Raw genomic sequence first — 21554 nt, forward strand, 5'->3', positions numbered from 1 at the left:
CGAGTCCAGGCTTAAAAAAAATACTTTTATTTGAAGCATTTGGGGAGGGGGGAAGTTCCCATAGAATTTCCCCTCAAATGCTTCTGACCCATTCTATTTGCCTGAACCCAGGTTAATTTTTTCTTAAACTGGGTTTCAAAGGTTTCCTGCTTGTCTGTGCAAACTACAGCAAGCAGGAAGCATTCAATTCTCACCCCCTTCCATCCACCATGGTGGTGGATTTCCCAGCCATGCACCATTAGAGTGGATTCTCTAATGGGTAGCTGCCATGTTGTGCCAGTAAGTGGGTGGGGGGATTCTCAGGGAGTAGATTCTTGAAGGGATACTCTGTTGTGTGGTTCTCATGGAAATACAGCATTTCCTCTGTGAACCGTGCCGCCTCCTGCTTCTGGGATCCCAGTGATCCCGACTGGCCACCCCACCCACCGTGCAAATGGCAGCACAGGCAACTGAAATGGGTTACCTGAACCCGTGTTGCCTGTGCAGAATCAGCCCAAGAAATGTACTTTTTAAAATTGCATTGGTCCTCATGAGCATTAGAAAATAAAACCTAAAGTTGATTTACTGTTGAATAAGATAGTTTTAGGGATGCCAGCCTCCAGGTGGGACCTGGGGATCCCCCAGAATTATAGTCCATCTTCCGACTAAAGAGATCAGTTTCCCTGAAGAAAAAGGTTGCCTTGGAGGGTGGGCTCTGTGGCATTGTATCCCTGACCTCCACAGGCTCCACCCCCAAAATCTCCAGGAGGTTACCATCCTGGATCTGGCAACCATACACCCCTCATCCCTTGCCTGGTAGCCAGGGGGGACCTGGAAACCCTCAGTAATATCTACCAATCACATCTTTCTCCAAAGAACTCGGGATGGAATTCATGGACCTCTCCTCCTCCTTTTTATCCTCTCCTTTTTATCTCCTCATAAATCCTATAAGGTAGGCTAGGTTGCAAAGGGGTGATTAATCTAAGGCCATGTAGTGAACTTCATGGCTGAATTATTAAGAGATATTAAACAGAAAAGCATGTGCCAGTCAAATGAATGTGCATAGTAGAACTGATTTTCTGAGCTTTGATTTAAAAAGCCCATTCAGAAATTCAGAAATTCAGAGCCTGATTCATTATTTCAGAAACTACAGCTAGCCTTGGAAGATAACTTACTACTTGATACCAATCAGCTCTGTTGGTAGTATGAATTGTTCCATGTGCAATTGGTCACTTGAGTTTCCTCAAACCTGTCTTACTGTCACACATCCACCAAAATCCACAAGCGTAGTAAATTCAAACAAGCACATGACCTCTGCCTGTTTTGTATGGCTCAAAACCAAACCAAAACATCTTGCATGACTTTTAGTCTTACCTGTTTGTGAGCATGATCGTAAGAATTAATGTGGTTGTCAAACTCATGGTGTTTATGGTACTGCTTGTCACATAATTCACAGTAGAAGTTAGCCTTCACGTCCTCTAGAGCTCTAGCTGCTGCCTTCTCCTTTTCAGCAAAATCCTACAAGGGGAGATATAAAGAAGGGAAATATGGTTACTGATAATGTTGCTTATTTCTTTTTACTACAGTTACATATGCATCGAGGACTATAGGGGCATCAAAAAGCTTCAAGTGGGTGCATGAATCGCTGCATTGGAAATTCACTGCAGTAATATAAAATGGTACCATAAAATGGTAGGCCCTTGATCTAAAGAAATGGACAGGAGCTTTTTTACTGAACGTAAGACTCTGTAAGAAGATTAAAGAAACATTTACCCTCTACACTAATGAGTCCTCCAGTCCCACTTAAACACCACTCTGAGCCAAGGTGTAGAACAAAAACACATTATAGTGACAGGATGTTAAAGTACAATGAGTGGGCTCTAATCCCTTTATCAGGCAGACAGTATAGTTAAGAGGTAAAAATGAACAACTTTGTGTAAGCAGTGGTAGAATAAGCTAACCCTCTCAAGAGTTTTAATAGATTTGTTCGTCTTGCTAATGAGTACTGCTTTCAACACTCATACGGTGAAAGCTGAGAGATTTTTTTTTTAAAAACCACAACATCCAGAATTACACAAAACACAACATTAAGACTGGGCCCCTTCTTGGAAGAGAAAATAGTTGCAGCAGTAGTTCATTTGCAAAGATGAGATACTGGCATGTAAAGGAAGTTTACTTCATTAGCTAATCAATAATATAATTTAAAATTACAATTAGCGGGTACAATCCAGCACCAGGCAGTCATGACAAAGTCCCAATGAAGTAAAAGCATCTTTATTAATCATTACCGCAATCCTATTCTATCAATTTCAATTGCATTTAGTTGTAATTAGCTTTTGTTCAATTATACCTGATACTTCTAATGTATGGTGATCCTCTCTTATGTACTACTTATAATAATGGAAAACAACATGATAATGCAGGTATCCATTTTCTAAATATTTCCATGAATGAAGGAATGCACTGTTTCCATACAGCCATCAACGTTGTTTTTACTTTTCTCTACAGCTGTTTAAGATATCTGCTGTGGTTCTTCACTTTTCAGTCTGCAAAAAGGCTGAAAAGGTTTTTAAAGAGGTATGAATAGTTCTTCATTGTCTATAAACCCCAAATCTCAATATAAAATCTGCCTGTGTCCATATTACCCTTGGCGTACACTTTGAGGTCACTTTGCTTTTTTCTCTTCACCGAATTTCTCCAGACTTTAAAGTTTCAGAATGACCAATTAAAAAACTAAACAAAAAACCAACACATTTTGCTGGAAGGTCTGAATTCCCAACGCCATCTTAGAAAGGAAAGGAAACTGAGCTGCTGGACCAAAATAATCTACTTTGTTCAGCCTCTGGCCATTCTAACTCCTGCCCTCCCACCCCAGTCATTATATTTTGAGGGTATGTATCTCTAGTAGGCAGTGATAGAGGATATCAGGGGGGAGGGGTCTACAATGTGCACTATGGATGAGGGATCATAGTTTGCATTCTGCAAAACCAAACTGAAGAACGCTGACAAATATCTTATCAGTATTTTCCAGCTTTTTTCAGCTAAAAATGGTTCATTTAAACCAGGGGTAGGGAACCTGCGGCTCTCCAGATGTTCAGGAACTACAATTCCCATCAGCCCCTACCAGCATGGCCAATTGGCCATGCTGACAGAGGCTGATGGGAATTGTAGTTCCTGAACATCTGGAGAGCCGCAGGTTCCCTACCCCTGATTTAAACAGTAGTTGAAAAATCCCGATCCTAAAAAAAAGCAGAAAAAATCCCTCCTCCCCTCTTCTCCATTATAGGAAATCTTTCTAGAGCTCTGGGTGTGTGTGCTTTTTTTAAAGGTAAAGGCACCAAATTTGCAGCCCCTAGGCACAGACCTGGGCACTAAGGACTCTGATGTAGACCCCAAAGACACTGTGCATTCAGAGCTGGCTTCTTGTGAAGAAATGCAAGCAGCATAGCCAGTTCCAAGCCCTTCCTTGCAAGCTAAGGCAGAGTCTGAGGCCATGCAGCTGGGAGAGTCTTCAGAAGTCTTCAGAATTTCAGAAGAGTGGAGTAACAAGCCAGCTGCTCAAAGCAGGCAAAGGCAGAGGCTACAGCTGCAAAGTCAAAGGAGAAATGCTCACATTGCAGCAAGGTATGGCAGAAGGCTCTGCCAGATGGAGGCATCTGCATCTGAGGAGGATTGATCTCTTGAGGAATCTCTTGAGGAATCTCTTGAGGAAGCTTCATTTGCCAGGACTGTATATGTAAACCCTGCCTTGGGCTTGAATCTGCCAGGGTGTGGTTAGTGTACTTTGTGGTAAACTCCAGAGTGCCCATCACCCTGTGGCTGAATTACAAAAGTACCCTTAGGCTGAAAAAGATTGAGAACCCCTGGAGCACACAGTTTGTACAAGGAAAGTCCCAGTTTCACTCCTAGGCACCTCCAGATGAAACATCTTTGGTAAAAGCTGCTGGGCAAAAAAACCCTCTTCATTTTCTGCCAGTGAGATCATTTTATGGTAAAAGTTTCACCAATGACAGCAGACAGTACTGAACTGGATGGACCAACGGTCTAGAAAAGGCAGTTCCATATACATCTATCTCTCCACACTGTGGGTTGAAGTGGTACTGTTGAGACACAAGTTGGCTATCTCATCTGTTTGTCAAAATTAGATCTAACTCTCTGGGGTTCCCAATACAATAGGGCTCAGGCAAGTCACATGACATCTTTTTACCAGATCACCTAAGATTTTTAAATGGCACCCCACTCAGTTTGCAAAAACGGTCTCCCCAAAACTCTAAGAAGCCCTTTAGCATTTGCAGTGCCTTTTGGGTCCTTCTACCTATTTGATTACACACAGAATAGGTCCCAAATGCAAACATTTACAGCCGACCCACTTGATTACATGTGAGCTGTCTGTTAAGTGATGCTGTTCAGAGCTGTTTATTCATTAATTCCATAAAGGTAAGTCCCCCTGTTCTTTTAATGAAACAGTTCAACTATTTTTAATAAGCTGTCCTGAGGTTACATGAAAAACACCCCATTAAAGCTACTGATTGCTACTTTTTTAAGCATAAGCTTCTGGCCTATTGTTTTAATAACATTAATTATTCACGAGCCTCTCTGTATAATTAAAATGCATAAATTAGAATGTGGGTGCAACAGCATTAATTAAGTACAGACACATTCTGCAAAAGCCAAGTGCGGGAGGGTATACTGTTTGTATGCAAAATATGTTGAGGGTAGAAAGGGGAGGGGGGAGATTGTGTCATGCTGGAAACCGTCCAAAATGTAATTGGTCTTTTAAAAAATATTTAACTGACATTGGGCTGTCAATTAAATATTTACAGCTTATTCCATTCCACTGAAGACAGGGTTCCTAACTGTTTGAGGTGCACAGACATGTAGCATCCTTTGTGACAAACAACTGGAACTTTCTGATTTAAAAGCACACTAATCTTCCAAGTTTACCTTCCTCAGTTGAAATTAATACACAGTTAGTTTTCTATACAGATGGTTGTTAAAATAGCAACCAATTAGCTCCCATGTGCATTTTAAGATAATCACGTCTACCTCCAGTGCCTGATTGCCTAATTACACTTGTCTGCCATGGGGAAAAACTATAATTTCTAGCTTGGTTATTGATCTGGGAAAAGGTATGGTGATTGTTACATCATGTAGAGTTCTTCGGGGTCACGATGTTTTTCCCTATTAAGTTGTTAAACCTGATTTTCGTGCCAAGCTGTGCATAATTCTAGCCTAATTTATGTCAATAATTCATATTTGGTAAACAAATTCCTATCTGGGTAGCTTATTTATATGGTAAGTTAATTAGTGGAGTATTTTGTAATCCTTATTGCCCTTGTCCTCATAACAACCATCCAGAATAAATCAGTATAATTTTGATGGTCTGATCCATACCTGCACATATTACAGGGCTTTCCATTTTGGAAACGATTTGGACCCTTCCCCAACTAACAGCGTTTTGACTGGTACACATAGTTCCAAGTTCATTGTCTTTATTTACTCTATTTGTGCTCCATTTTTTTCCACAACGAGGACCTAAAGTGGCTTACAACCTTCTTCCCTTATCCATTTTATCATCACTACAACCCTGTGAGATACATTAGGCTGAGGGTGTATAACTGGCCCAAAATCACCTCGTGAGTTTCTAAGGCGCAAAGAAGATTTTGTTCGGGATCTCACAGATCCTAGTCAAATACTCTAACCACTACACCATGTTAGCTCACGCCAATCTGTAATTGATCCAGCTGTTATCGCCTATGTGTTGCCAAACCATGCCTTCTATAGTTGCTTCACAAATTCTCTGAGCTTTGGTGCATAAACTACTGGAGATGCCACTTTTTAATAAATGCATTATTACCTCATGCTTTGGTAACGGTAGATGTCTAGCCGAGTGATATAATCTGATAAGGTTATGGCTATCTGTCCTCCTTTCACTGTCTTTAGTGGACTGTGTGGATTGGTTGAAGAGCCCATGAGAACTGATGAAAATAAAAAATGTAGGGAAAGAAGACATATATAAAGATTCCAAGGGGTGGGGTGCATGAGAGGGGTCTCGTACTCAGGCACAATTTTAAAAAGTCATGTGGGGGCGCATTTTCAGCCATTCCCCTCAATCTCCACCAGGAGTAAGAAGATCAGGAACCACCGACAGTGCAGCAGTCTGAGTTCAACCTCCCGCCTTTCCCAGCAAGCAGGGCCTGCCACAGCAGGAGCAGCACTGGAAAGTTGCAGCAGCAAAGGTACTTGCTGTCTCTGGTCCAGCAAGTAGGATCGTCCAGTGGGCCAGCACCACCAGGCAGCTGGTCATATTGTCACAGTAGCAAAGGCACTCAGCTTGCCTGCTGCCACCACTCACCTCCCTTTCTGAGCACTTCTTGGTACCCTTTCTATCTCCCTTTCCCTCATTCTGTCTCCCTTTCTATTTCTTTTTCTCTCCCCGCCCCATTCTGTTCCCCCACTGCCACTTGTGCCATGGAAATTCTCTGGGTGATCTTGGGCCAAGTAACTCTCAGCCTAACCTACCTTGCAGAGCTATTGGGAAAGTAAAATGGAGGAGAGGAGCATGATGTAGGTCACTTTAGTTCCTACTGGGGAGAAAGGTGGGTTGGGAAATTCCTAAAGATTCAGGTACTGTGTATGTGTGTGTTGGGGATGGAAGGGAGCTGAGCAGGAAAACATTGTCATAGAGTTCACCCTCCAAAGTGCTCGTTTTCTCCAGAGTAACAGATCTTTGTAATCGCAGTAAAAGTGCTTGGGAAAACATTTAAGGGGGAAAAATGCAGAATTCAAAGAAAAAGATAGCATTGGGAAATTGCAACAAGCTTCACTGGGAAAAACTTGTTTGGAAAAGGTCCTTCAGTTGGATACCTGCAACTAACTTCCTCTGAGTTCACACTCAAGTTGTGAGCAGAACATTGAGCGCAATACTGTGGTTTACCACTCTGTAACACATTGTACATAAAGGCATGCAATATCTAAAGCTGGTATGCTTTTAAAAACATATTTACCAAGAGGCAATGGAAAAGGCAGGACACAATTGCCTTTACATCTCCAAAGAGAATTACCTTAAACAACAGTTATGTAATCTCCACTAAGGACAACAAACACTTTGCCCATGGAGATGTAATCAATTCTCTTTGACTAATCTCCTTGATAGTCAATAGCAAGCACTAGCTGGTTTCCTGACCTGTTCCCTTTATTCCCTCGTAGTGGGTAATAGCCGCATTTACCCCTTGCAGCCAGCTTCAGGCCAGAGGGAGAAAACATGGTAAGAGTCCCACAAATCCCATAATTTCTTGCAATTCTTTCACGTACAGAGCAGTGAGCTAGTCTAGGGCCGGTAAGTAAACAAAATGGTTCTTCATCCTCATCTCTGTACTCCTCTACCTTATGTCCTCAGACCAACAAGTTACTAATTTACTAGAGATATCTGTTGCAGAGAATATTACAGCCCCAAATGTGCCCATTTTTATTTGACCTAGTAAAATTATTTCTGCAGAAAACGTTCACCTAACCTACAGCCTGGGCATTATCCTTGCTTTCCTGTCTTTTCTGTACGCTTTTTAATTCTCCTAGGAGGCCTACAGATGGAGTTGTTATCGCCAGCTTCTCATTTATTGTCAATTTGTTCAATTTGTTCACCATTCCCGTCCTATATTCCCTCTCTTCCTCTTTCACGGATCATTCCTTTTACTTTTTCTCTGATGAGCTCAGGTATTCTCACACAATCTGAAGCCAGCTAGTCCTCCTTCCTTCTTTAAGTGACTGCCTCTTGAAACCCTTTCTGTCCAATTACTTGAGGAGTACAATGTGGGTTCCAGCTCTGTATATAGCCAAATAAACAAAGCTCTGTCTCTTCTTCTAGTGCTTCTTTGCCACAAGAATCCCTTGACATTATTTTAAGATTTGAACAAACTCTGACCCAACTCTTGTGTTCTCTGTACAGCATGCAATGAATGTCTTCAGACTCAGAATGCATAAAACCTTTTTCCAAATAATGGTTAAAATTTTTGGAATGTGGCATATGTGTGAAGGGAAAGAATCCACTAGGTACTTAGACGAATTTAGTACTTATACTACCTCTGAACAGTAACCATTATTATTATCACTACTACCACTCATAATATGTAGAGTAATGACATATATTTAAGTACTAATAACATTAAGCATTTCTATTTTCTTACATTCAGCATTTAAAAAACAAAACGGGCTTTGTGGATTAGATACAAAGATATCTCTTTGCTGTAAATGATATCACTTTATACATATGATGTCTGGAATATTGATGTGACCTCACAGAGACATGGGCATCACAGAGACATGGTGGAATGAGGAGAACCAGTGGGATGCTGTTATCCCAGGTTACAGGCTCTACAGGAAGGATAGGACAGGGCGTATTGGGGGTGGGGTGGCCCTCTACATCAAAGAGAGCATAGTGTCACATAAAATAGACAATGCAGGGGGAGCTGATTCCTCTACAGAAGCACTGTGGATATCAATACCAGGGGTGAAGCATAGTTTAACATTAGGAATATATTATTGTCCCCCTGACCAAAGCGCACAAGAGGATTCTGAGATGGAAAAAGAAATTAGAGAGGCCAACAAAAGCAAAAATGTCGTGGTAATGGGCGATTTTAACTATCCCCATATAAACTGGAAAAATGCATGTTCAGGTCATAGTAAGGAGAGAACATTCCTGGATATGCTAAATGACTGTGGCTTAGAGCAGATGGTTGTAGAACCAACCAGGGGAGATGTGATCCTAGATCTAATTCTATGTGGGACCCAGGACCTGGTGCGGGAAGTCAGTGTTGATGAGCCGATAGGGAACAGCGACCACAATGCTGTCAGATTCAGTATCTCCGCATGCGAACAAGTGACAACTACTAATGTAGTTACATTCGCCTTCAGAAAGGGAAATTTCTCAAAGATGAGGGGGATAGTGCGCAGGAAGCTGAAAGGGAAAATCAAGAGAGTCAAAAATGTCCAAGATGCTTGGAGGTTATTTAAAAACACAGTCTTAAAAGCTCAACTGGAAATGTGTTCCACAGTTTAGGAAACGTAGCAACCAGTCCAAAAGAAAGCCACCATGGTTAACAAGGGACGTTGAGGAAATTATTAGGGGAAAAAAGATGTCTTTTAGAAAATGGAAGTCCAACTTAACTGATAAAGAATACCAGAGAGAACACAAATGGTGGCAAAAGAGAAGCAAGTTAGCTGTAAGGGAGGCAAAAAAGGATTATGAGGAACGCATGGCTGTGAACATCAAAACCAGCAACAAACAGTTTTTCAAGTACATCAAAAGCAGGAAGCCAGCAAGGGAAGCGGTAGGCCCGTTAGATGACAAAGGAACAAAGGGTGTGCTAAAAGATGACAGGGAGATTGCAGAAAAGCTGAATGAATTCTTTGCATCTGTCTTCACTCAAGAGGAGGTGAGGAAAATTCCTGCACCTGAACCAAGCTTCTTAGGAGGCGAATCCGAGGAACTAACGAAGATAGTGGTAGACAAGGAAGAAGTTCTGGCAGCCATTGATAAACTAAATGCTACCAAATCCCCTGGCCCAGATTGCATTCACCCAAGAGTTCTTAAAGAGCTCAAGCATGAAATTGCTGATGTTCTCACTTTAATATGCAACTTATCCTTGAAATCAGGCTCCAGCCCTGAAGACTGGAAGATGGCCAATGTCACACCAATCTTTAAGAAAGGATCTAGGGGGGACCCGGGAAATTACAGGCCAGTCAGTTTGACATCTGTTCCTGGTAAATTAGTAGAATCTGTCATTAAAGATAAAATTATAAAACATGTACAAAAGCAAAACCTGCTGAGAAAGAGTCAGCATGGCTTTTGCAGAGGCAAATCCTGTCTTACAAACTTCTTTGAGGATGTAAATAGGCATGTGGATAAGGGGGAACCAGTGGACATTGTCTACTTGGATTTCCAAAAGGCTTTTGACAAAGTTCCTCACCAGAGACTATTGAGAAAACTCAGCAATGAAGGAATAAGAGGGGAAGTCCTCCTATGGATTAAAAACTGGTTGAGAAACAGGAAGCAAAGAGTGGGTGTAAATGGGAAATTCTCACAATGGAGAGATGTGGGGAGTGGTGTCCCCCAAGGATCCGTATTGGGACCAGTGCTCTTTAACCTATTCATAAATGACCTGGAAGTAGGGTGGGTAGCGTGGTGGCCAAGTTTGCAGATGATACCAAATTATGTAGGGTGGTGAGAACCACAAAGGATTGCGAGGAGCTCCAAGCGGACCTTGATAAATTAGGGTGAGTGGGCTCCAGAAATGGCAAATGCAGTTCAATGTAGCAAAATGCAAAGTGATGCACATAGGGGCAAAAAATCCAAACTTCACATACACGCTACAGGGGTCAGTGCTATCAGTCACAGGCCAGAAAAGGGAGTTGGGCGTCTTAATTGATAGTTACATGGGAATGTCCTCCCACAGGATGGCAGCGGTGAAAAAGGCACACGGTCTGCTGGGGATCATCATGAAAGGAATTGACAATGAAGCTGACAAGATTGTCATGCCCTTATATAAAGCCGTGGTGCGACCACACTTGGAGTACTGTGTTCAGTTCTGGTCACCACATCTCAAAAAGGATATCGAAGAGATAGAAAAAAGTGCAGAGAAGGGCAACGAGGATGATTGAGGGACTGGAGCACCTTCCTTAGGAGGAGAGGCTGCAGCGTTTGGGACTCTTTAGTTTGGAGAGGAGACGTCTGAGGGGGGATATGATTGAAGTCTATAAAATTATGCATGGGGTAGAAAATGCTGACAGAGAGAAATTTTTCTCTCTTTCTCACAATACTAGAACCAGGGGGCATTCATTGAAAATGCTGGGGGGAAGAATTAGAACTAATAAAAGGAAACACTTCTTCACGCAACGTGTGATTGGTGTTTGGAATATGCTGCCACAGGAGGTGGTGATGGCCACTAACTTGGATAGCTTTAAAAGGGGCTTGGACAGATTTATGGAGGAGAAGTCAATCTATGGCTACCAATCTTGATCCTCTTTGATCTGAGATTGCAAATGCCTTAACAGACCAGGTGCTCGGGAGCAACAGCCGCAGAAGGCCATTGCTTTCACATCCTACATGTGAACTCCCAAAGGCACCTGGTGGGCCACTGCGAGTAGCAGAGAGCTGGACTAGATGGACTCTGGTCTGATCCAGCTGGCTTGTTCTTATGTTCTTATGACCTTTGCTTGTTTTAAATTCCGAAAAGAAAGGCAACACTACAATGAACAAACCTTCTCGTCCTTTCTTTTCTACACCTCCCCCTTTCTCCCTGCTGTTTCTTTTCCTGGCTCTTCCTACACACAGTCTGCCCTCTCTTGTCCAGACCCACCGGTTGGAAAGGCAGGATTGGGGTGTCCAGACTCCGAGAAAGACCCTGCGCCTTTGAAGAAAAAAATTAAAACCCAGGCTGCGCACGCATAGCGCACACCCCGCCATTGCCTAATTGGATGGAGGGCTCCACGTCACCAGCAATGGTGGGAAACTTGAACCCGGAGTCACCCCCCAGGCTTCCCCACTCCCCGCGTGCCCCTGTGCTCAGCGTGGGGTTTTGAAGAAGTGCTCGACCAAACAGGAACTGAAATAACGCGTGCAAAGGAGGAAGGAGAGCGGCAGAATCGGGGTCGCTGCATTGCTGCTGCTGAGGTAGTGGGGAACACAGCAGGCCCCTGGATTATTTGCTGCAAGTGCCCCACAACTAAAGATGAGTGGGGAAATGGCCATAGTTATTCCAGTATGTTTCAGTAACAACCACTAATGTTTTGTAGGGATTTTCAATGGAAGGTCTATTATGGAAGGCAATTAGCATCAAATTACCTCAGTAGTTCATTAAATGTAATTCCATTATAATTTTATAGCATTTTTATCCACTGTTTCCTTTAAAATATCACCCCAAAATTATCACTGTTTAAAGCTGCTGTCATTACTCTAATTCTATTGATGATAATTTCCAGTACCAATTTATCTTTTAGTAAATTATTCCATCTTTATTCATATAGCTGAGAGAGGATAAAATCTAGACTGTACCCACTCTAAAAGTCCTATTACAGACAAAGCACTGAAAATCCCGATGTTAAATTCACTGACAATTAATCAGTCATCTGTAAGTCACTCTTCTGCCCCACCGATATGTATTTTCATTATAAATAGGTAACAACTATCTCAGTTCACTGATGTCATTAAATAAATTGCTTCTTATCAGTCACTCTATTCTCCAGTGATATTATACCTCCCACTCCATTCTGAAAAACTGCTACATTATGTTGATATCTGACTTAAACTAGCTATTGATCAGAGAATGAGGACAAAAGGAAAAATCTTTCCATTAATAGGCATAATAGGAAGACAGAGTATAAGAAATCCTTAGTTAAGTATCAATTAACTTTTACACTGTTATCAACATTAGCTAGTTATGATTTAACAGTAATAATAAAAAGGAATGCATAGATTTCCCTCGATCCATTCCTTTACAGCTGTCTGTGCTGCATCCCACCCTTCCTTTTTTCTAACTAGAATATCTAAAAAAGCAAAGGCTGATGAAAGGTGTAGTCTTCAGCCACCTGGGAGGACCCAGATTCCAGCTCCTCCCAGAGAGGCAAGCACTGCACTTCCCTTGTTGTAGGAAGCCATACCCTCCTCCTCTCCCTACAGTGTGCTTCTCCCTGGTGGCAGCGAGCCTTGAAAAGGGAGGAAAGTGCAGGCGGAAGCCATACTTCTTTCCTTCCTCCATGTTGTGCATCTCCCTACCAGTACTAGGTTTCCCTACCAGTAGGTTTCCCTACCAGTAGGTTTCTCCCTACCAGTACCAGTACTCCCTACCAGTACTAGTCTGAAGAACTTCCTGCCTGGGAACATGGGACAAACGCTGTCAAGCTGCAGCTGAGCTTGAAGAGCCCACCTGCAAAGTTACGGGAGCCTATGTTTGCAGGGGAGGGGGGGAGTCTGAAAAAAAGGAGCCCTTCTGCAGAGTTAGAAAAATCTGTCTGTGTAGGGGGAGGGGAATCTGCGAAAGGACAGCATATTTGCAAAGTTAGGGGAGCCTGTGGGGGGGGGGGGAGAGGGGGGCATTGAAATCTGTAAGTAAGCATTTTTCATTGAATAATTAGGCTAGGTTTTCATTGTCTGTGGTAAATTGTGGGGCCAAGTGGGGAGAAAAGGCAGGAGGGTTGGCCCTTTTGATGGGCACTGCTAACCCACCAACAGCTTTCTAGAGCCTGTTGTATGTGTTCATACAATGGGCTTTACTGCCAGTAATTAAATAACCAAGTAAGTCAGGGTACAGCCCTGAATAAAGGAAGCAAAATGCCTCTTCTGCCACTGGAGCTGACTCTTCAATCAGCAGAGCTAAGCTGATGGAGAGGGGGGAAATGATTGTGCCCCTGTCCCCATTCCCACTGCTGCCCACTGATCCATGTGGCCATTAATCAGAATTGCCAAGTTTCTGATGGGTGCAGGGGATCTCCCATCCCTTACTTGGCTGGCAAGCCTCTTCCCTAACAATGAGCTTCCTTCTGCTGGTGACCCTACTATTAATCCACACAAGTCCTTCAAACTTGGGGATACACTCTCCCAGAGTCAGAAGGGACTGGTTGGGGAAGGTTGGTGGTGGAAATCGACACTCTTTGTGTGAAAATATTGCTGATTTAAATCCATTGCTAGGCAATATTTAGAGTACTTGATTCTTTTTAATTTGCACAGATAAAACTTGAGCCAAATTCTTTCTGAAATGCCTCACCAAAAGGCCCTTGGAGCCCAATAATAATTTCTCTGGGCTCAGAGCAAATGCCACTCCACAGTCTGAAATGACATGTTCCCTTTTGAAACTTCAGACCCTGATAAAAATGTACTGTTTCTCCCACAATATGCGGAGGTGCTGAAGACAGTGCATATCTGTTTCACAGCAACTGGCTGTAGCTAGAATGTGTATCGGACATGGTAGGAGAGGCAGTTAAGCATGGCTGAATTCTGGCTCTTCCCCTTTCTTTACTCCAGCCAGATCAAGCATTCAGTACCCAGACTTTGGTGCAAAAGTAAAATCTACAACATTACTATTTTATGAGTACAGAAACCATGACAAAATGGTATGATTTTATGCCATTTTTTAAAAATTGTAAATCTTTATGTGTGCCATCCAGTTGATGAAACTTTTCAGAGCTGGTCATAGGGACCAAGGTTACTGTGTTATGCAGCAGGAGGTGAATAATATCTGATTCTATTCATATGTAGGTTATTGTAGACAAACTAACTCTGCACTTCCAGTATTTCCCACAGAAGAATGCATTAATCAGATTAAAGGTATATGCTATGGGTGAGGGTGGTATATTGCTTAATAACAGAGACTGTCATTGTCCAGTTAAATATTGTCCATGGTTTAACATTTTGACCAGCTCACCAGGTTAACTGGGATGCTATTAAAATCAAATTTAAAAGTATATCCACAAGTAAGCTATTTGAAACAGTTTTACGATCTACGAGCTTCATTGTCAAATAAAATATTTTTAAAATGTCTTTTTCTGACAAATATCATCACAAAATTCACACACAACTATGTGTCTTATGATGTTTTCTAATAATCATGAGGTTGCCACCCTGCTCTGGAAAATCCTGGCAGATTTTTGGGATGGAGTTTTAGGGGATGATTGCCCAGCAGTACGTGAGCTTCTCTGGCATATCTCTACCACTCTGGTAATGTAGACACTTCAGTCATTTTGAAAAATCTGGCAGGGCAGCAACTTCCCGCACCAGGGTAGAAAACAACTTCTTTTTTTTTTTACTCATTTCTAAAATTAGATTCAATTTACAATTTTGGAAGTGATCTAGTTATCTCCAAGGATTCAGAATAATGTATATCTTTCAGTATTAAGGGGCTATTGATATGGCCATTCCTTTCATGGTTATGTAGTAAAAAAAAGTGATTACATGCTCCTTTTTCAGCCCTAAAGTAAAGAGACTTTAAAATGGAATACTGATTCTTGATAGGAATATACCACTCACACAATAATGAGCTCTTTCAATGATGCCTTAGAGGGGGAAAAAAGTTATTTAAATGGCTGATTACAGCTTGATAGTGTTTTATATAGGCCTCCAGAGGTGGCTATTAACCCCTTGAACTCAGTCTTTCTACACAGATTTACTCTGAAGAGTTGAAATGAACTGTAGTGCAATTAGGGCTGCAGATCTTTGAACCTTCAGCTGCGTTTCTATCAGCCATATGATCTCTAGTCATTAACGGGTTATAATATTTATCCACATGCCTGCAAATAGCTTCACCTATTAATGTTTGCATGTCAAGCTGCTACTAAAGGTGAGTTGGTTTGATTTTTCCCCCCAGTTAATTTAGCTGCTTTAAACATAAGGCATTGTAAGTTTAAAAGCATTTGTCTAATGAATTTTGTCAGATCTGTTCAAAGACCCAGGGTTAACAGGCTCCTGCTAGGAACAGGGGATTCCCCATCCTCAACTCCTAGTGAAAAAAAAAGTTCTATCAGGCAGTGGAATGTTGCCCCTTCCAGGGAAAAACTGAGGTGATGTCAGTCCACTCAGGGCTGGATTAAGTTTTACTGATGCCATAAGCACAGTCCAACCTGGGTGCCCCAGCCCTTCCCTTTTGTTCATTTTCTTTTGCTCGTTTTCTTTTCTTTCATACCCAAATGAACACATTTCATTTTGGAATGTCCAGTCTGAAGTTTAAAACAAAGACAATTGTTGACCAGTAGCAGATCATTATTAGTAACTACCACCTTCCGCACCCACCCTCTAGGTTGAGATTAAATGCCATCCCCTACGCTGTCAGGGACTATGTTTTTCACTCCTCCTGAGTTATAATATTGCTCACCATCTGATGGTTGTTTTTAGTTTTGCGGCTGTTGTGGTTTTAAGATTTTATGATGTTTTTAATTGTTGTATTATACTGTACTCCTCCCAGAGCCCTTCGGGGGTGGGCGGTTTAGCAAATCTAAATGAGTGAAAGAACGGACGAATGAAAAATAAATAAATAAATGCTTCCCCTCTAGAACAGCAGAATAGAACATGACCATACATTAGTTACTGTGTGTTAGGAAATGGGAATACAGGTATATATTATATATAATCCATATACATGTAAATTTTTACCATGTATATAGGCCTACAACCAACTGATAGTCTACTAGATCTAGCTGCCATATATGTATGCTTATCTGTATACCCATACTGATACTAGGATAATATGCATATACAAGTAAACTTGTTGTTCCTAGTAGTTGCTGTGATATCAGTAAGCATGCTTGCAGTCAGTAACTTTAGCTGTCAGAATTCACATTCCCTAGGGCAGCGGTAACACTAAGGCTGATTCCGCATGGGCCAAAAACAGTGGTGTGAAAATGGCGTGAAAATGGTATAAACCCTTTTACACTATTTTAAACCCTTTTACACCATTTTTACACTGTTTTTACACCACTGTTTTTGGCCCATGCGGAACCAGCCCATGACGGGATAGAGACATGTTGATCTTTATGCATTTTAGTTAAGGGTACCAGCTGCATTTCTATCTGTAAGATATACATATACAGAGGCCTTTATTGTGGGACCCTAGTTCACCTGAAGTTGAACTAACTTTTTTGGTGGTGGTGGTGGTGCTCCTTTTTCCCTTGGTGCCCTAAGCATGTGCTTATTATGCTTAATGGTTAATCCAGGACTGAATCCGCTGTGGGAATCACCAAAAATGCTATAGTTTTACCATAGTGTTTCCAATGATTCCTAGAGAGGCATGAGGTCATTACTAGATTTTCTCTGGAAGTGGAAGTGATATCATGCTGTCACCTGATGGTGTTTCCCATGTCTCTGTCCGCTGGTCTGGGTGGTTGCCAGTCACCATCTGGTAACCCTATCAAGATCTGATGGAAACAAAATGAGATAGCACCTGTGGATGAGCTGGCTGAAAGAGGAATTCTGTGAACTGGCAAAGGCAGGTGAGATAAAGATGGAGGCTGGAAGGAAAAGGTGCTTTAAAGGGTCTGCTGAGGAAGTGTTGGAATCTTCCAGGTGCAGTGCTTTCCTGTCCTTATTGCAGACTGTTCAGAGAGCAGTCTGAACCAAGGGAACTAACAAGCTTCATGTGTCTTCAACATACAGAACAAGGCAAGGAAGACTTCAGAGCTATGTAAACACCCAAAGTCAGGAAGAAACTTCATGCTTCTGTTGAGTAACAAGTATTGTAAGATATAAAAATTAAAAATAATCCTATCCTTTCCTTGACTTTCATAGCTGTAGGAAAATTAATTAATCACTGTGAAACTTTGATTAAACATAGCTCTGACTTACCTTACAGTTACTGTCTGGGAAGGCAAGGGGAAGCAGAGGCAAGAGAAGTTTTGTCCAGCCTCATGTCCCCAATGCTCAGCCTGAAAACCTACCTGCTGGTCCCGCTCCCCTCCCTGCAGCTGCAAAACAGCCCTAGATAATTCCTGAGCTGCTGCTTTTCACAAAAACTTCTCAAATTGTGGAAATCCAACAATTGAGACAGTTTGGGCATGCAGCATTTGTTGTCAGTTGTTCAGTTTACATTATTCATAGCCTGCTATCTCCCTAACAGGCATCAACAGCATCTGATCACATTATTCTGTCCTTTTCCAGAATATCCCTGTGAGGTGGATTAGGCTAAGAGACTTTGATGGGCCCCAGGGCATGGAGAATTTCCATGGCAGAATGAGGATTGCCCTTGTGTCACTCGACTACATCACAGGCTGTTGGAAATTTGTTTTCAAATGGTGCATGAGGAGGGAAGAAGAATAAGGGGAGTGGGTAGGCAGAACAAACTAGCTGGTTTCATGCCCATCTTGGCAAATAGGAGTTTAATTCTGGCTTAGCGTGACACCTGAATTCAGCCATTTTGTATGTTCTTTACTAATACAAAGAATTGCCATGAGTTCATTAGTTTTAAGTCATCTATCCTGGCAGATGTTGCAGTGTAACATGTTCATCATACTTTAATGTGGTCCTGACACAATGAGAGATCTGTAAGAAACACTGTCATTAACTACAGCATCATTTACTCATGTAGTTATTTGCCTGGGCTGAATGTGTATACATATTTACATCTCACGGATTTGGATGAGGTCTTACAGACACCAATATGTGCTTACATACAGCGTAGCTTTCTACAGAAAAGTAACCATTTCATTAAAAATGTATCTCATGAATAGGACAATAGGACACTGATGTCTACAAAGAATGTAAAACAGACCTATTTTGTTCTTTCCCATTTGCTAGTCACAGTAGAAACCCTGCTCACAGTCTAAATTCTCATGCACTCAGAATATCTTGGTCTATCTGTGTGAAAATCATTGTGACAAGATTTGCAGAATTATTGCTTATGTTTTATCAAGAGAGTTAAAAAAGCTCTAGCCAGATTAGATTTATATCTCCAGCTGTGAGTTCATTTTGGAACCTCCTGTCATCTAAATGCATAAGCACACAATTCAAGACTTCAAAGTACCTTATGAAGCTGAGCTCATATGCTCTGTGATGTTCTTAGGAATATTAAACAATACCATAACCTTTTCAGTAGCTGAGTAAACAATGCCAAATCAGGCACTCAAGTAAATCATTGTTATGGAGATTAGGAATAAACCTCACAATTCCTTCCCCTGCCATGTGGTGGCTTTCACAGTCACCCTGGCTGAGAAGCACAAGGAACTTGGTGCTATAAAACAATCCCAAACAAATTTATCCGTAAGACGCTAAATCCGACATGGCCCATTATTCTATGTTTGCCATTCTTGTTGCAAACCAGGACCCAAGCATTGGATTGTTTAGCCAGTGAATATTAGCTTGCAGTATAAAATCAATGGTTTATCCAGACAGCTTTTCTCACCTAATTCTTCTTTTTCTTAAAGCCATGGTTCCTCGTAGCTTTCATCCTTGTAGGCCTCATTATCTCCAGCATTGACTTTTTGGTGGTCAAAAATCCAACAAAAAAGTTGGTTGATTCTTACTCTCAAGGTAGAGTACACTAAATACTTTTCATAGGAGCCTGAACATAACTTTCTCTAGAGCCACTGGTGGAAGTCCAGTCTCAATTCACTGGATCCATTGACTGTTATAAAACAAGTTAAGTACATATTGTGAATTGAAGTTGCAGACCCAATAAAAGATTTACAAGCAAGTTCACCATCACACAACCTACAGAAAATTTGGGATGTAAATAAAATGTGTTAAGAGCTGTATTCATTAGAAAGACAAATGGTACTGTTCTGTTGTTTGCAAAGACCCAGATTATTGCTAACGTATTGCTCTTTCTTGAATCACTCCAATAAAGCTGAATTTTTTTCACTCAGAGTAATTAATAGCTTGGAATTTAGTACACAGTGATAATTTGTTAAAATGTGCTATTGATCATTATAATGCCACAGAGTTCTTGCTGCCGAGCTTGTCTCGCTACTATTGCTGAATTACATCATTTTGAACTCCTTAAAAGTATTTTGCTGAAGTTGTCATTAAAAGGGGAGAGTCGACTAATTTGTTCATGACAAGTTATATAATTTAACTATCACATCTCTTTATTTCAATCTTTCTGTTTTAGATTCTGTCCCAGTCTAATAATGACTACTGTAATTTGTGTTTGTACCTGAGGTAAAATGTGCTGAGTTCAATTTGTATTTGAGCTACGGCAATTTGTGTAATAGCTTCTTCTTTTATTGTCTTCATAAAGCTTTATTTTAATTCTTTGGCAACTTTATCATAGCGACACAAAACATACAGCAGTCAAGTTACACTAGCAGCTAACTTGTTTGTTGGCTAGGCATGAATAATAAATAGTCTCCCATATTGTATTAGCTGCGTTTCTGAACTTTTTCATATGTAAATGTATTTACATGAGGAATAGGAATTTTTCCCCTATATTGTTCTTGGTAAAAATTAACCCTCAAAAAGGCAAGAAAGGAAATGGGATAGGCACATGACTGAAATAAAAAAATTATTTGCATTTTCTGTATTTTGTACATTACAGGCATTTTACCTATAAACTGGCAGTAGGTTATGATGAAAGGTGTTGGCTGAAATATAAAGAGTCACTTTATATTCAACAGTGGAATAGACTGCCTCTGAGTGTGGTGGAGTATTCTTTGGAGGTTTTTTTTAACAAAGGCTGGATGGCCATCTGTCAAGGGAACTTTGATTGTGTATTCCTGCATGGCAGGGGATTGGACTTGATGGTTCTTGTGGTCTCTTCTAACTCTATGCTTCTACTTCTTCACATGCACCAACACACTGTCATGAATTTCTTCTTTCAAGTCCAGTTCCTTGTGCTTTGATAGACTGAAAAGTCCCTGATCCCTCCTGAGCTCATTTTTCAGATGGCACAGTCAGTTGAAGTAGGGAAGGAACATGAGACATCCAGTGCATGTTGGACTCAAGCCATAAAATATATTCAGGGGCTGATTAATGACATTTGCTCCAGCTGCCAAAGTTCCTAAACCAAATATGCTTCTTTTTGGCCTTTGTAGGGGCCAATGGTTAACCACTGTGAGAAACAGAATGTTGAGTTATATGGCACCTTCATCTTATCCAGCAGGGTGCTTCTTATATTGCTAACCATGTGAAGAACCTTTAATATGATAAGCTGTGACCCCAGCTTATGCTTCTCATTCACCTTCCTCTAACACTGACCTTTACCCACCTTGAAAGTCCTTGTCATTGTGCTGCTGCTTTCTTGTTTGCTTCACAGGTTCCCTGTCTTCTTCAGTAGCAAATTGCTACGAGACATGAAGGAAACAGGTCTCTGTGCTGAAGTAACTTCTCTGCTGCTATGACTCCCAAATGTACTGAACAGCTCAAGAAACTTCACAACAGTGGCTTTCAGTACCTTCAATTATACTATCCTTCTGAAGGCACCGGTTGGGCTGAGACTTGGGGTTAAAATGCTTCAGTGGGTCTGATCTTACATGGCTGATCTATTCCATAAAGAGGTACAGGAGGGCTACTGTTTAGTCCCACTGAATTTGTGCTATTGTATCTATCTTGTTCCCTATACTTTTTAGCATCTACTTGAAACCACAGCGGAAGATTGGGCTTTTCCACACAATTCATTTAAAACATTTTGAGGCAGGAAATGAAACATTCGCTCCATGGAATTCAGTTCTGACTTTACCCCAAAATGTTTTATTTCCCGCCTCAAAGCGTTTTTTAAATGAATTGTGCAGAAAAGCCCAGTCTTCCCCTGTATCAGGTTCACAGCTTGGAGTGCTTCTGGATCCTGGCTCAAGGTTGGAGGCTCAGGTCCTATAGTACTTTTGGTCGGCTTCAACTGAAATGTCAGCTATGGCCCTTCCTCAAAAAGTGTGACCTGGCCACAAAGATACATGGTCTGCCCACTGCTTGAATCACTGTAATGAAGCCTTTGAAAACTGTTTAAATTTGTGCAGACTGTAGTAGCCAGTCTATTGTTAGGGTAATAGGTAATATAGGTAATAGGTAATATGCCTGATCACATTATTGCTATATCAGCAGCTCAATAGACTGTCTGCCAACAAAAAGAAGAGTTGTTGTTTTTGTTTTTGTTGTTGTTGTTATTTAG

The 21554-nt window shown here is 41.3% G+C and overlaps 1 protein-coding gene across 1 annotated transcript in view; it reads right to left on the bottom strand.

Moving 5' to 3' along the window:
- ZNF804B (zinc finger protein 804B) overlaps positions 1–21554 on the bottom strand; it is a 99415-nt gene that overhangs the window by 26972 nt on the left and 50889 nt on the right. The window contains exon 3 of the mRNA XM_048510489.1: positions 1354–1497. Coding sequence (XP_048366446.1) covers positions 1354–1497 — 144 coding nt within the window. The remainder of the gene's footprint in view (positions 1–1353; positions 1498–21554) is intronic.

The sequence above is a fragment of the Sphaerodactylus townsendi genome, linkage group LG11, assembly GCF_021028975.2.
Source record: "Sphaerodactylus townsendi isolate TG3544 linkage group LG11, MPM_Stown_v2.3, whole genome shotgun sequence".
In the NCBI taxonomy this organism is placed as follows: Eukaryota; Metazoa; Chordata; class Lepidosauria; order Squamata; family Sphaerodactylidae; genus Sphaerodactylus; species Sphaerodactylus townsendi.